Source organism: Coffea arabica, chromosome 9c (assembly GCF_036785885.1).
Source record: "Coffea arabica cultivar ET-39 chromosome 9c, Coffea Arabica ET-39 HiFi, whole genome shotgun sequence".
Classification (NCBI taxonomy): Eukaryota; Viridiplantae; Streptophyta; class Magnoliopsida; order Gentianales; family Rubiaceae; genus Coffea; species Coffea arabica.
The window spans coordinates 43,213,882-43,231,018 of record NC_092326.1 but is presented as its reverse complement, the minus strand read 5'-3'; the positions used below and the strand labels follow the sequence as shown (position 1 = coordinate 43,231,018).

General features: G+C 39.6%; 1 protein-coding gene across 1 annotated transcript; it reads right to left on the bottom strand.

The window, feature by feature from the left end:
* Positions 1 to 11,103: 11,103 nt before the first annotated feature.
* On the bottom strand, positions 11,104 to 17,017 carry LOC140003792 (protein ENDOSPERM DEFECTIVE 1-like). Its single transcript, XM_072065103.1, has 6 exons — positions 14,543 to 17,017; positions 13,958 to 14,077; positions 12,317 to 12,433; positions 12,104 to 12,193; positions 11,687 to 11,794; positions 11,104 to 11,347 (listed from the first exon to the last, which is right to left on the bottom strand). Exons 1-6 carry the CDS (start codon positions 15,794 to 15,796, stop codon positions 11,258 to 11,260), a joined length of 1,779 nt encoding a protein of 592 aa, XP_071921204.1. The 5' UTR covers positions 15,797 to 17,017; the 3' UTR covers positions 11,104 to 11,257.
* Positions 17,018 to 17,137: the final 120 nt, after the last annotated feature.

The following is a 17,137-nucleotide window of genomic DNA, read 5'->3' as shown; positions in this document are numbered from 1 at the left end:
AAACCCTAAACCCTAAACCCTAAACCCTAAACCCTAAACCCTAAACCCTAAACCCTAAACCCTAAACCCTAAACCCTAAACCCTAAACCCTAAACCCTAAACCCTAAACCCTAAACCCTAAACCCTAAACCCTAAACCCTAAACCCTAAACCCTAAACCCTAAACCCTAAACCCTAAACCCTAAACCCTAAACCCTAAACCCTAAACCCTAAACCCTAAACCCTAAACCCTAAACCCTAAACCCTAAACCCTAAACCCTAAACCCTAAACCCTAAACCCTAAACCCTAAACCCTAAACCCTAAACCCTAAACCCTAAACCCTAAACCCTAAACCCTAAACCCTAAACCCTAAACCCTAAACCCTAAACCCTAAACCCTAAACCCTAAACCCTAAACCCTAAACCCTAAACCCTAAACCCTAAACCCTAAACCCTAAACCCTAAACCCTAAACCCTAAACCCTAAACCCTAAACCCTAAACCCTAAACCCTAAACCCTAAACCCTAAACCCTAAACCCTAAACCCTAAACCCTAAACCCTAAACCCTAAACCCTAAACCCTAAACCCTAAACCCTAAACCCTAAACCCTAAACCCTAAACCCTAAACCCTAAACCCTAAACCCTAAACCCTAAACCCTAAACCCTAAACCCTAAACCCTAAACCCTAAACCCTAAACCCTAAACCCTAAACCCTAAACCCTAAACCCTAAACCCTAAACCCTAAACCCTAAACCCTAAACCCTAAACCCTAAACCCTAAACCCTAAACCCTAAACCCTAAACCCTAAACCCTAAACCCTAAACCCTAAACCCTAAACCCTAAACCCTAAACCCTAAACCCTAAACCCTAAACCCTAAACCCTAAACCCTAAACCCTAAACCCTAAACCCTAAACCCTAAACCCTAAACCCTAAACCCTAAACCCTAAACCCTAAACCCTAAACCCTAAACCCTAAACCCTAAACCCTAAACCCTAAACCCTAAACCCTAAACCCTAAACCCTAAACCCTAAACCCTAAACCCTAAACCCTAAACCCTAAACCCTAAACCCTAAACCCTAAACCCTAAACCCTAAACCCTAAACCCTAAACCCTAAACCCTAAACCCTAAACCCTAAACCCTAAACCCTAAACCCTAAACCCTAAACCCTAAACCCTAAACCCTAAACCCTAAACCCTAAACCCTAAACCCTAAACCCTAAACCCTAAACCCTAAACCCTAAACCCTAAACCCTAAACCCTAAACCCTAAACCCTAAACCCTAAACCCTAAACCCTAAACCCTAAACCCTAAACCCTAAACCCTAAACCCTAAACCCTAAACCCTAAACCCTAAACCCTAAACCCTAAACCCTAAACCCTAAACCCTAAACCCTAAACCCTAAACCCTAAACCCTAAACCCTAAACCCTAAACCCTAAACCCTAAACCCTAAACCCTAAACCCTAAACCCTAAACCCTAAACCCTAAACCCTAAACCCTAAACCCTAAACCCTAAACCCTAAACCCTAAACCCTAAACCCTAAACCCTAAACCCTAAACCCTAAACCCTAAACCCTAAACCCTAAACCCTAAACCCTAAACCCTAAACCCTAAACCCTAAACCCTAAACCCTAAACCCTAAACCCTAAACCCTAAACCCTAAACCCTAAACCCTAAACCCTAAACCCTAAACCCTAAACCCTAAACCCTAAACCCTAAACCCTAAACCCTAAACCCTAAACCCTAAACCCTAAACCCTAAACCCTAAACCCTAAACCCTAAACCCTAAACCCTAAACCCTAAACCCTAAACCCTAAACCCTAAACCCTAAACCCTAAACCCTAAACCCTAAACCCTAAACCCTAAACCCTAAACCCTAAACCCTAAACCCTAAACCCTAAACCCTAAACCCTAAACCCTAAACCCTAAACCCTAAACCCTAAACCCTAAACCCTAAACCCTAAACCCTAAACCCTAAACCCTAAACCCTAAACCCTAAACCCTAAACCCTAAACCCTAAACCCTAAACCCTAAACCCTAAACCCTAAACCCTAAACCCTAAACCCTAAACCCTAAACCCTAAACCCTAAACCCTAAACCCTAAACCCTAAACCCTAAACCCTAAACCCTAAACCCTAAACCCTAAACCCTAAACCCTAAACCCTAAACCCTAAACCCTAAACCCTAAACCCTAAACCCTAAACCCTAAACCCTAAACCCTAAACCCTAAACCCTAAACCCTAAACCCTAAACCCTAAACCCTAAACCCTAAACCCTAAACCCTAAACCCTAAACCCTAAACCCTAAACCCTAAACCCTAAACCCTAAACCCTAAACCCTAAACCCTAAACCCTAAACCCTAAACCCTAAACCCTAAACCCTAAACCCTAAACCCTAAACCCTAAACCCTAAACCCTAAACCCTAAACCCTAAACCCTAAACCCTAAACCCTAAACCCTAAACCCTAAACCCTAAACCCTAAACCCTAAACCCTAAACCCTAAACCCTAAACCCTAAACCCTAAACCCTAAACCCTAAACCCTAAACCCTAAACCCTAAACCCTAAACCCTAAACCCTAAACCCTAAACCCTAAACCCTAAACCCTAAACCCTAAACCCTAAACCCTAAACCCTAAACCCTAAACCCTAAACCCTAAACCCTAAACCCTAAACCCTAAACCCTAAACCCTAAACCCTAAACCCTAAACCCTAAACCCTAAACCCTAAACCCTAAACCCTAAACCCTAAACCCTAAACCCTAAACCCTAAACCCTAAACCCTAAACCCTAAACCCTAAACCCTAAACCCTAAACCCTAAACCCTAAACCCTAAACCCTAAACCCTAAACCCTAAACCCTAAACCCTAAACCCTAAACCCTAAACCCTAAACCCTAAACCCTAAACCCTAAACCCTAAACCCTAAACCCTAAACCCTAAACCCTAAACCCTAAACCCTAAACCCTAAACCCTAAACCCTAAACCCTAAACCCTAAACCCTAAACCCTAAACCCTAAACCCTAAACCCTAAACCCTAAACCCTAAACCCTAAACCCTAAACCCTAAACCCTAAACCCTAAACCCTAAACCCTAAACCCTAAACCCTAAACCCTAAACCCTAAACCCTAAACCCTAAACCCTAAACCCTAAACCCTAAACCCTAAACCCTAAACCCTAAACCCTAAACCCTAAACCCTAAACCCTAAACCCTAAACCCTAAACCCTAAACCCTAAACCCTAAACCCTAAACCCTAAACCCTAAACCCTAAACCCTAAACCCTAAACCCTAAACCCTAAACCCTAAACCCTAAACCCTAAACCCTAAACCCTAAACCCTAAACCCTAAACCCTAAACCCTAAACCCTAAACCCTAAACCCTAAACCCTAAACCCTAAACCCTAAACCCTAAACCCTAAACCCTAAACCCTAAACCCTAAACCCTAAACCCTAAACCCTAAACCCTAAACCCTAAACCCTAAACCCTAAACCCTAAACCCTAAACCCTAAACCCTAAACCCTAAACCCTAAACCCTAAACCCTAAACCCTAAACCCTAAACCCTAAACCCTAAACCCTAAACCCTAAACCCTAAACCCTAAACCCTAAACCCTAAACCCTAAACCCTAAACCCTAAACCCTAAACCCTAAACCCTAAACCCTAAACCCTAAACCCTAAACCCTAAACCCTAAACCCTAAACCCTAAACCCTAAACCCTAAACCCTAAACCCTAAACCCTAAACCCTAAACCCTAAACCCTAAACCCTAAACCCTAAACCCTAAACCCTAAACCCTAAACCCTAAACCCTAAACCCTAAACCCTAAACCCTAAACCCTAAACCCTAAACCCTAAACCCTAAACCCTAAACCCTAAACCCTAAACCCTAAACCCTAAACCCTAAACCCTAAACCCTAAACCCTAAACCCTAAACCCTAAACCCTAAACCCTAAACCCTAAACCCTAAACCCTAAACCCTAAACCCTAAACCCTAAACCCTAAACCCTAAACCCTAAACCCTAAACCCTAAACCCTAAACCCTAAACCCTAAACCCTAAACCCTAAACCCTAAACCCTAAACCCTAAACCCTAAACCCTAAACCCTAAACCCTAAACCCTAAACCCTAAACCCTAAACCCTAAACCCTAAACCCTAAACCCTAAACCCTAAACCCTAAACCCTAAACCCTAAACCCTAAACCCTAAACCCTAAACCCTAAACCCTAAACCCTAAACCCTAAACCCTAAACCCTAAACCCTAAACCCTAAACCCTAAACCCTAAACCCTAAACCCTAAACCCTAAACCCTAAACCCTAAACCCTAAACCCTAAACCCTAAACCCTAAACCCTAAACCCTAAACCCTAAACCCTAAACCCTAAACCCTAAACCCTAAACCCTAAACCCTAAACCCTAAACCCTAAACCCTAAACCCTAAACCCTAAACCCTAAACCCTAAACCCTAAACCCTAAACCCTAAACCCTAAACCCTAAACCCTAAACCCTAAACCCTAAACCCTAAACCCTAAACCCTAAACCCTAAACCCTAAACCCTAAACCCTAAACCCTAAACCCTAAACCCTAAACCCTAAACCCTAAACCCTAAACCCTAAACCCTAAACCCTAAACCCTAAACCCTAAACCCTAAACCCTAAACCCTAAACCCTCAAAAATGCCTTTTATTTGAAATTATTATTTATTAAAGCCCTGCTATCCAATTGTTCAACAATAAGTGCAGATGAACCTAGAAAATAGGGTTTCACTTTTCGTTTCCAAGATTGGGACAAATTAGAGTTTTCGCGATTTTTCGCTGGATGAATTTTCGGTATGGAGCAAGGATCAAATTTGGTGATTAAAAGTGACTTTTAAGTGAGAAATAATATGTGATTAGGAGAAATGAGATAAGGTTGGTGAATAGGAAGTAAAAACCCTAATACGTGTGTTTTTAAGAAAAACGGTGCGAACCGGCCGGTCCCGCGCACTACCGATTGAACGCACCACTTGACCACCACTTTCTTACCATACAAGCTCATTAATATTTGAGCAAAATATCTTCTTAATTGTCAGCTGCCTTTGACCGAAAATTGAGGCTAAAATAACAAGGAAAAGGAAAGAGAAAAATGAAAGGTGGTGGTGGCGACAAGTGTCGCCACCCTAGAGTTTCTTGGCCAAGAGAGCAACTAACCTTCTTATTTCCAATTTTGCACTTTCCTTTTCATGTTTTCTGCTGCTGGCCGACCAAAAGAGAGAAAGCAAGGGAGAGCAAAAGAAAACTTCTTTCTTCTTGAATCTTAGCCAAACCAAGTGAGAAAATCAATTTCCAAACTGATTAAAGTGTTAATTGTGAGTTGGGAAGCTAGAGGAACTAGAAATTTTCAAAGGAGGTGGATTATCACTCATCCAAACTTGTCTTTGAGGTATTAAATCTGATCATGGTCCTTGATCTTTTAAATCTTGCGTTAAGATGTTATTTAGCTTAAGTTTTGGCTTGATTTCAAGATATGCAAGTGGTTGTGATGATTATTGGATGAAATAAACAAGTTAGGGTTTGATTAATTTCTGTCTACACTTGTTGTATAGTTGCATATGTTGAAAATAAGTTTATGTAAGGGGCTTTGGTAGTGATTGGAATAAGAAATTTGAGAAAGTTTCATTGAAGACCAAAAAATTCCAGATTCTGGAAAATTTTCCCCCCTTTTTCTGCCCGGTTTTGTAACCTCATGTTAGAGGCCGAATTGGCCTTAGGTTAAAACATGAAAGTTGTAGATAATGGTATTTTATATCTGTCTACAAAATTTCAGCTCAATCGGAGTAACGTAGCTTGTAAAAATATGAAAATACCCTTGCTAATCTAGGTCACTTTCCAGAGTTCCGCGTGGACAGTTTAGTCTTTTTGGTTGAGTTTATTCACTATAATCCATTTGGATTTAGTCATTTGTTAAAACATGAAAGTTTCAGTGCCTTGTCTTAGCTTTGTAACGCCACCAAGAACGCTTTAAATGGACCTTGGTAGACTGAGATATGGTCGTTTGAGTGCAGTGCGGTTGATTAGCCGAATAGTTGAAACCAGGTTATGTGAGTTGGGGATTTGATCAGGTTACATTGAAAATTTGACTAAGTGATCTCATGAAAGTTGTAGGCCTTTGCCTTAGCTTCGAAATGGTATAAGCTGCGTATCAATCCAATAAGCGTAGCCTCGGATATGTTATTTTCGTAAAACCCGTCAAATCTGTCTTTTGTAATTGCATTTTCGCACTTGATATTAGCTTAATCTTTGTTCGTGTGTTGTTATGAGCCTATGGAATGGCTATTGAACTGAATTTGTGTTATGAATTTGTTTTGTGTACAATGTTGGGTTGGATTGAGTAAAAATGAAGCTATAAATGGCTGAAAATTAGGTAAACACAAAGGGCATGCTGCCCGAATTTACGTTTGAGGGCTATAGAAATACCCTTGCGACTTGGGTCGAGTTGAGACGACTAGTACTTGAGCCATCTAGGACTTTGGTTCTCTTGAATCGAGGGTTATATAGTAAAACCTAGTCGAACTTGTACCCTTGAGGAAAAGACATAAGGGCCAATGTAAACTTGTTTTCCTTGTACTTTCAACTCAAGTGATATTGCCAAGTATATATGCTACAAAACCTTACGATTTGAAAAGCGAGCAAGTGTTTCACGAATGTCTTTCAAATGAATTTCAATTGGTTGATTCTTAATGAACGGAACGTTTAAGTTTCGAATCTTACTCGTGTTTCAAAGTTCTCAAATTGGATTTTATCGCAGATCTGGACTCCAAGTCTGGAGTATAATTGAACGTGAATACTTGAAACACTATATTTTGGTGAGTGCTTCCAAATATTCAATTGTACTTGATACATGTGTTCCTTACTTGACTTGTATGATTACATGAAAATGAATGATAGGGCAAGGGTATACTTTACCGCACTTGCCCTAATATGACTTGTTCTTGCTATTGATTACACTTGACTTGCTCTACATGTACTTGAGATATATCTTGCTTGGAATTCCAGAAACCCTGTGGCTAGTTAATCGAGTCGAGCCGGCCAGGGCCTGGTCGATTAGATAACAAACCCTGGGTCACTTGTAATGTCGAGTGGAGTGTTATCTCCTCGACTAAACGGTATACTCGAGTATTACCACCCATGTTTAGTGTGACGTGCGGGCCCGGGAAAGGGGGTTGATTGGTGGACGGAGATTGGCGTGTAGTGGAGTTTTATTTTGGACTTGTTATGACTTGAAAGTTGGCGGAGTGTCAACTACCACTTGACCAAGCTGGAATGGAGCCGTGATATGGATTACTGTATCCTTGCATGTGAATGTGAACCTGATATTACTTGGCTAGCTGAAGTACTATTTTCCTGATTTGACTTGTTTGCTCGCTATTTCACTATTACTTTATTATCACTTGATTTGTTGACCAATTTGATATTTGGAAACTTCACTGAACTTTGGCTCACCCCGTTAGTTTGTTTTCCTTACAGGAGTACGAGCGAAGCGTGAGACGTGTAAAGGCTAGCGTAGTCTAGTTGCTCTTGATTTTGTTTTGAATTTTGACTTGTACTCGAGCTATTCCTCGAATGGATTGTTTTGTACTTGGATTGTATACGCTTTGAACTAGTTTGAGTATATCGAGACTTTGTACCATGTTTCTTATCCATGTATATTATAAGCTTGAATCGTGGATGTTATTTATTGTTCATGGATGCGTATGTACGTGAGTCGCGTGAACTTGTGAGTGAGTCCTGGCGAGAGTTGGGCAGGCGATCCGCCGAACCCTTTGGTACGCCTTAGGGGGAGGTGGGGTCATCACAGAACTGGACTAAGTAGTCTTCATCAAAGTTATAGCTCTCTGTCTTAGCTTCGAAACGGTATAACTTGCACTTCAATCCAATAAGCGTAGTTTCGGTTATGTCCGATACGCTAAGTAGCGGTGAATCTGCCTTTTTGGTTTCTTAACTTAAAGCTCATTTTCGGTCATTTTCCTAACTAAATCTTGTACTTGAATGACTTTGAACCTATTGAACGGTTGTTGTGATGAATTTATATTGTGTATGACTTTAGGATTGATTGAGGAAAATAATGAAATCATAAATGGCTGGAAATAGGTAAATACAAAGGACGTGCTGCCCAAATTTACACCCGAGAATTAGGTAACGATTTGAGAGCGAATCTCATATGAACCATCTAGAATATTTGTGCCTTCGTTTATCGAGGTATATAAGTTTGAATCTGGCCGAAACTTGTACACTTGGAAAAATGAAATTTATGGCTAATAGAAATACGTTTTCTTCATTTTTTCGACTCAAATATATATTTCAAAGTTTTACGAGCGAGCATAAGTTTTTCAAATATTTTACTCATGTCCTTTGATTTAAATGTACTCTTTTCACTTCCAATATCATATTTATACTTTGTACGAGTAGTATTTGAATTGTCTTCGATTCACCTAATTTTTGCTGAAGGAATTGTAATATTTTTTCTTGATTAACCTTAGGGTTCATCGATGATTGAGAGTGTTACCCAAAAAGATATTCTGGACGTTATTTCGCCTTAATAGGTGAGTGTTTCTTGTTCGTTATGTTTTCTTGATTATATGGCTTGTTATGAATGATTGATAACATGTTAAATGCGTTCTATGATTGTCAAACAAGTTTTCTAGGCGAGTATGTACTTTATCGCACTCGACCTAAATGAATGTGAAATTTCTAATGATTGAATAATTACATGTGCATGAATGTAAGCCTATTGGCTGAACTGGGCCTTGCCCTTCGTTACTGATCGACTCAAGTCAGAAGCGGACTCGGTCGAGCGATTTAGTGACCTTGGGTGAACGTTTGGTATACTTGAGTATTACCTTGTAGTCTGGTGGAGCCTGGCCAATGTCCAAGAGGGGGTAAAATGAAATGAATGAACGAATGTCAATGTAAAAGAAGGGTTTTACTTATCAAATGCATTTTTCAAACGATTGGAGGAATAAGGAAATAAAAGAAGAATGACTGAATGAATGAATGGCCCCAAGTGAGCACGTATCTTTTTAATGAATGTTATTATCGCTTTATATTGTCATGTTTCTTGAATTACTTGCTATCTATGGTTAATGTATTGAACTGTTTGTTTGTTTATGTGTTTGGAACCTCACTAAGCTTCTAACTCATTCCGTTAGTTTTGTTTTCCTTAACAGGGGATGTGAGCAAGGACGAGAGCTCTGTATAGACTAGTCTAGTCTAGTTCTTTTGATCCTTTTGTAATGGTTCTCGCCCTAGCATTTGGCAAGGGTTGGATGTATGAAGAATTGAGAACTTTCGTACATTTGATTTTGTAATTCCTTTTGAGATAGAAATGTATATAAGTTTCGCTTTAAGTTTTGGATTGTTGTTATACTCTTTCCTGTGGATTTAATTTGGTTTGTTTGAGGTACGACTGAGTCCCGGCGAGAGTTGGACAGGCTGTCCGCCGAATCCTTTGGTTCGCCTTAGGGGGAGGTGGGGCCGTCACACAATCCCTAAACCCTAACTTTCAAATTTTGAGCACATTTAGTATCTTTGACGATTTTTTCCCAAATTGCTACCAAAAAAAGTCAGCCATATGTCTGGCCACTACTGTATAAAAAATTGTCAAAAAAATGTCAAATACCATTCTAATACTAAGTTTAAGGACTAATAATGTAATTAAAAAAACCTAAGGACTAAATAACATCACATGAGTCATTTAAAAAATAAAAGAACAAGAAAACAGCACATAGTATCTGTGTTTCGTCTCTCTTTCTTCGCTCTCTAACAGAAAACCTAAGAATCGAACTTCAGCAAAAATTCAAGTTGGCTCCAAAATTTTGAAAAAACTTGGTAGATTGTGGGGATTTTCAAACAACGTGAACCGATATGTCTATCAGAAGCAAAGAATTGAATAATGAGCCACCCCCAAATTACGGTAAGTAAATACGACTGTCCTCTTGTAATTTTCACATCAATATTGAGTTGAAGATGAAATTAGAAGTAACAAAATATCATTTATCATCTGAAAAATCTGGGAGTGTTAAAGCAAATGGACAATGGATTCTCCTAAAAATTACAAAAATTATTTTAATCCAGAGTATAATCTACTATGTATCCCATTTTTATGTTTCAATATTTGTTAACTGTAGCTAAAATATCAATTTTTTTTTTTGCATTGCCATCATCATTTTATAAGTGATTTTTGTTGGAGTATTAAACCCTTAGTATTAATTTGACGTTGACCAATATGTCTTCATTTTCTTACATACAGAATAGTGATGTGTGCTCTCGTTTAACTCTTTGAATTATTCCTTTTAAAATATAGGAAATGGTAGCACTAAAATCACCATGAGGTGCTATATTTGGAGAAAATGTATAAATGGGCCTGATGCACATTATGAGGGAGGGAAAATATGTGTGTTTGATTATGTAGAAGTGACTAGGATTAGTTTGTTTGAGATGGATAGAATGCTTGAAAATGAAGCGAGGGCCTACGGCGATAAAGAGTTTGGATTTCGCAGGCTTTGGCATGATAAGGACTTATACTCTTATTATGAAGATTATCTAGATTATGGTAGGCGTGTTGATTTATACATTGAGGTTTCTTTTCCTGAAATTTTAGGCTACAAATGGGTCTGATTATGAGGAGGATGATTATGATGATGACTATGTTTTAGAGGGAGGTGTAAATGATGAATCTGAAGATAACAATGGTTGCAATTCAGATGCTAGCTCGGGAATTTTCTGGTAAGGACTCGGACCATGAGATGGAGGAAGAGGATTATGAAGATAATGTAGATCAGAATGTAGGATGGTTGGGGATTGAGAATCAAGCAGAAGAGGAAAGAAAAATGACTGCTAAAGGCAAAATGATTGCTGCAGCTCAGAGGGATATATGAAAAAAAAAAACTTGTACTTTTCAAATATATTTATATTCATTATAAATTGATGTGTAATCTTGCACGCCTTATATTTCTGCAGCTAGTATTTACGATTTTTTTAAACGTACTTCGAAAAAAATTCATATTAGTATGCATACGAAATAACATCCAATATTATACTTGTTCGGTATTTTACTAACGCTCAGCGAATCTAGCGGCTCAACAAGGTGCTACAAAAGATAATTAAGAGAACGAACAAACTGGTATATGCATTCGGTATAGCAGTATCATACAGTGTTGGCGTAGGATCAGTAAATAAATTTCAAACTGAGAATTATTTTGTTTTCTTAATTGAAAGAATAAAAATGATTTCACAATAAATATTCGCACTTCGCGTTTAGGGGAATTGTGAAGAGTTTTTCTGCTGCTGCCGATTCTTACGCCCAAGAAATTGAATAAGATGGCCTCTTAGGCTCCACTCTTCGACCTGAAAATGTTGAATAGCAAGTTCAACAATCATATACACCTATTGAAACTAACTTTTTCCTTCACTTTTTTCCCTAATACCAAACTAAATTCAACTAATTATGTCTTTCTCTTGTTCGCTTATTGCTTTACATTAAACCGGGCGCTTTATTTCATTTCATGCCTCCTTAATGCTGTTATATTTTACTCTTTCCTTATCTTACTCCAAATCTAAGATAAATTGAGGATTAGTGACGCAGTTCATGAAGGATTGTTATGTCCACGGGACTCAAAAGAAGCATATTGGAAATCATCTAAAATATTGGATTTAATTGAAGAACATAAAACTTTTGAGACATGCCTGTGATGCATATGCCTTCAGTATGGAATCTCCACATTCCTGGGTGTGGGCTCTTTCTCCACCCATAATCCTAGCCAGTTCAGAAACTAAGCTTTCCATGTCTTCCGCCTACATGCGCCCAAATATACGAGTACAGGAAGAAAGTCAAGGGTCTCATGCAGAGAGAGAGAGAGAGAAATTTCGAAATACTGTCAAAAACAAAAGAGAAGGAAAATGGTTTTTCAACTCTGGAATTTGCTTGCGTTTGCACAGCCCCAAGCACGTATATTCTTGAAACAGTTTTTTTCCCCTGAACGGGAAAGTGGGCCATAGAAGTATGTCGGGGTATATGGTGCAAGTTTATTCATTTGTGGCCTTCATTTAGTGGAAACTTACTGTTTCCTGTATAACAATAAAAATTTTGCTGCTTCCACATACCTTCACCATGAAGCTTTGGATACAGAAAGTAATCAATTCTATCACCTTCACAGCTGAGTCCAAGATCTCCTTCAACTCTGTTAAGTCAACCTGCAGCTAAAGTTTTGGTCACAATTCACATTGATGCTGGGATTCGCTACACAAATTGATAAATGTGACCAATTACTACAGTCACATGTTATAATTATAAGGATATGCAACAGCACATCGCACCTTAACTCCGCCACTGATTGGAAGTCTGAGAGACAAATTAAGTAGAGCATCCGTGACACCTGATAAAGAATGCGAGTAATCCTCCGCCACAGTAGACCATTCATCAAGATATGGCATCTGAAATAGAATGTGGTGAGCAATTTTAGGCTGTATTCAGGAAACAATTATAACTCGAGTGGTTGGAAAGTGATTATTGGGCCCATAGCTATAAACCTGTTTCTGAAACATCAACTGAACATGGAGGATTACAAATATTGAAATTGAGACCGAAGGAAGAAGATTGGACACTTCAACGCGGAAGACAAGAAGGCGAGTTGAAGAGCACAATAAATTAACGAAATATAGTGCCCAAACAAAATGTTTCCTTTCTCCAGGTACTTCCAAACTAAACATGAGTTCCAATATTTTTCCTGTTTGAAGTCTTTCAATCATATTGCATGTTCATTCTGGAAGAACAGCATGGCAAGAATGCTAAATACATTTATTTCCACGAACTCATTCATTTGTATCTCTGGCAAACACTTTATGAAGATAAAGAGACAAAGTTCTTTGCTTCATGATTTCAAGTCTCTGCTCACAACTGCAAAGTAGTAGCTCATAACTTCATGTTCCAGAAGTAAAATCATCAAAGATTAGAAACTCTGAAACTTAAATCTGGCATGCTACTAGCTTTCCGTGTCTTGAAACACCAGATAATTTGCAAATCTCGAGGCACTATAACACTAAATGCACATCTGACTTGCATGTTAAGCCAACTGAAGGGACTAAATTCCTAATGCACATCAATCAGTATAATGTTCAATTGTCTGCATCACTTGAAGCAGTATGATTGGTAGTCTAAATATTATGAGGTGGTCTTAATTGCACAAAACAAAATGAATGAATCACAGTACATTGCAGAAGTTTTTGATGATAACTGCAAACATCATCAATTGGTGGTGGAAACTATAAAATTCGGCAGACAAGATAGATCTACTTGTAGATGTTTTTCCTTACTTCTGCATCAATGTTATTTTAGTCTCTCCAAACTTTATATGCATCTATCTTTTATGGTTATTTGGCTACTCTCTCTGTGAAATTTTTACCTGCGGCATTGGGCAATATTCATATTAGAAACTTATCCTAAAGCGGCTTGGGGTTGCTTACGCACAATTCCGATCTGCAGGCCAAGGTTCCCCCACACCGAAGGCCAGTGTGTGCTTTTAAAGACTCAAAGAGAAGTGATAGCCAATTCCTCCACTTAAGCTACCGTGAGCTATTTGGACTTTATAGTTTGTGATATCAAAGATTTCAAGCTCACGTACGTTGTGCTATTATAGGCTTGTATTTGGTGGAATGTCCTTCGAGTGTATTCATGTTTCTCACAAATGAATCTTCATGAGGGCCAAATGAGATGATGAAGGATTTGCAAACTGTAAGTTAACCTTAGGATTTGTCATCTCATGACAATATTCTTTTCTTGAACTAAGTAAGACATGTAGCTCCAAAGAAAATCACAAGTCAAATCTATCTAGAGCTTTACAACTTGAAGATAATTTTATAGATTGAAACAGTATTCTCAACACAACAGGGTCTAAATTTGGAGGGGAAACAAATTTTGCTCGAAAGTTTTCATAAACAAATTTCAGTTAGCAACCTTACCTGCGATTCAACTGTTGTTAATAAAGTTTTTATTCTTTGCCATCGATTAAGTTCGATGTGACTATTCTTCACCACCTCACGCATCTGCGAAATCTTGCTTCCAAGACAAAACAGTTGCCCCTGCACAAAAGAAAACCACAAGCAGGATGACTGATTGAATGACAGTTGGATGTTGGAAACAAATATCAGGCAACAGTTAACTCAAAGAGGGAAGCATGCGAAATATAGATAAGGGTTAATACTCTCACTTATAGACAAAAAAACTTATAAACAGAATCGATCAGAAATTAAAAAATGAAAAAGAAAGAGAAAGATGATTGGTCTCCATGACGCGCACTGGAGAGGTAAAAAGGGTCAACACAATTTCCAGACGTAAAATTACAAGCCAAAGACAGAACACATTCTGCTGCACCATTTTCGAGATATAGTAACAATCAGACAGTGACATCAAAGCCAGTTTCCAATTTGAACATTAGACACAAAGTTAGTTCACTTGCAGGATTGTTGGCAAAGCTTAAATAGATAAGCAAATCTAGAGTCATTTAAGCTACTACGAAAACTCTAGTCATTGTCAAATATACAAACCTCTGCTTCCTTTTTTTGAGCGAGCATAGAGACCTCTGATTTTGCATTAGCGAAACGCCACTGCAAGTAATGGTTGTACAGCAACTTTAAAGCATGCTTTACATCATCTTGGTGATGAAATAGTTTCTTTCCTTTTCTAGCATCCGCTGCTGCTCCCTGTTTTAGTGATGACAGATGTGAAGGCAGACAAAGAGTTGCCACCTGATTCGTCAAGGAGGTTTTGGAGGGAGTTTTGGAAGCTGTTGGATCACCAGCTTTACTGAGACAAGCTGAGGGGGAGGAGGAGGATGATGGATTTTCACTGTTGGATTGTGGCAAATTGACCAGAGAACGACAACAGGGAGAGGTTGTTGACCTTAATGAGTTGGAGTCATTATCACATATTTCGGCAACAGGTAGATTATTGAAGCTTCTAGCAACATGCTGCCACCTGGTTGACACGGTTGGAAGAACATCTACCTCCGGCATGGAAGAGCGCAAATCCGGAGGCATCATCCGGTTGTTCGTATTACTCTGGACGCCAAAGGCAGTGCGACTTGAGGAAGAATCAATTAGAGGGTGGTCAGTTGAAGTGGCCTCTCGTAATAGTTTAGCTGCAGCGGAGGCCGTTACTGGCGCACCACCACCACCATTCATATTCACACAGTAATTGGTGGCAGATGATGGGCGATGAAGGCTTTGGGAAGCGAGCCTATATCTGGACGGAACAATCCTATCTCTATCTCTATCCCTATCTCTGTCTGCTCCAGCAACGATTGGAGTGTCGGGTCTTCCGCTACCAAGTCTTGGTTGTTGCAACTCTGTCTTGGCATCGTTCTCCTTATAAGGAGGCTTCACTCGCTGCAGCTGCCGTTGCTGTTGCTTTCTGGGTGCAGATGAAGAGGATTTAGCACTCTGATGATGTGCGTGTGCTGCTGATCCTCCTCGTCCTCCTCCTCCTGGAGCCAGAGGAGTGCTACTGTCTAAGCTCCTAGCGGTCTCTGGAACCCAGTTCTCATCTATTGAACGGGGTTCCAGCTCGTATTGCTGTTGGGGCTGCCGACTCTTGACAGATTTAGAACGCTGGGATTCAGGCGCTGCCGGGGTAGGGGTAGGAGTGGGAGTTGGGTTGGCGTTGAAAGCCACCAGAGGAGACATGAACCTAGAGCTCACCTCTCTCACCCTCAACTTGGCACGACGATGGGCCGGTGGCGGAAGCGGGACTGGTGCTGCCGGATGCTGCCGTTGTGTCGTTGCATCTGAAGTTTCTTCCATTCTGTCCTCCTTTCAAGTCACAAAGAGAGGTTGATTGATCACTGACCAACAACCAACAAACCACTCCAGGAAGCTGTATCTAATCCGTTCCACTTCAGATCGATCGAATTGATAGTTGGATTAATGCTAAACGAGAAAACCAAAAATGGGCCTCCTCTCCTCTTCTCCAGTAGGTTCATATGCGTATCCAAATCTGAACTCCCCCTTACAATTAGAAACTGCAACGAGAGCCCCAGAGTTGAAAACTAGCCGTTGTGGCACTCCAGGATTTATTATTATTATTATTATTATTTTAACGCTATTGACTCGGCGGCTCGCAAGTCGCAACGGAAATAAATTTTGGAAAATTACTTAATTAGCTTAGCCTCGGAGAGACAAGCTTCCGAAGTTGCGAACAACGGCTCAAAATATTCGCACTCTAAGGCTTTGGCTTTCAGCTGTCAAATTTTCTCTCCCTTGCTTGTTACCTTTAACTACATCGTTGTGGTTTACATTTCCTTATCCATGAGTCCATGACAATGGTTCAAACTTAGTCTCATTTCGTCCATTTTACAACCTCTACTTGGTATAAAGGAAATGTGTGTCCAAATCACACGAAATTAAAGAGGAATTTGACTAATAGTTTAACTGCATTCAAGAACCCCACAGCCACTTAAACCGAATCTCCCTCAACCCAATTTGCAGCGTAAAATCAATGAAGACAACCCACTGTAACATCAGGGTCATTTTTGCGTTTCCACTTAGGAATAGAAAAGAAAATATTACAACAAATATGAATATAACATTGTAGTCAAAAAACATGCATGGGGCTTATCAGCATTATATCAAGAAACCGGGGAATAATAACCTTTGTTTGCTTAAATGTCCATCAATTTTGTTCATAAAATCAGGAAGAGGAAGCCAAATGTAACCTCTCCAGCCAACACCACTGAGGACTTCCAACATAACTAAACACTCATTTACAAACATCAAAATCATTAACTCCGATGTTCAATTATTTGTGCCAAAAGAGTTATACAAATTGTGGTTTGGTTGTGAGGCACTAAAATGATGTTGCGAGAGGGTTTTTAAAAGGTGTAGCTACTGTGGAGGGCATCAAAACAGAGGTGGATAAAATAGAGTAATAATGGGGATATGAGACGCATGGATCTGTGAATCCTAGCAGCTTTGCCTGAATCTTCAATTTAGAGGGGGAGATTTGACGGAAGGTGAATGGCAAAATCATATCAAGCAGGTAGGAGAGTGGAGGTACTGATGCGGTCTACATCGGCAAGAAATAAAGAGGGGAAGATGGCAAAGCTGGGAGCAAAGAGCTGGCTTGCGCATCTGTACGGATTACAA

Excerpts from the sequence above, each read along its gene's own strand:
- LOC140003792 (XM_072065103.1), bottom strand. The coding sequence starts at position 15,796 with ATGGAAGAAACTTCAGATGCAACGACACAACGGCAGCATCCGGCAGCA. Across the intron at positions 12,434-13,957 it reads TAACAACAGTTGAATCGCAG|ATGCCATATCTTGATGAATG; the intron begins GTAAGGTTGCTA and ends ATTCTATTTCAG. Across the intron at positions 11,795-12,103 it reads TCCAAAGCTTCATGGTGAAG|GCGGAAGACATGGAAAGCTT; the intron begins GTATGTGGAAGC and ends GGGCGCATGTAG.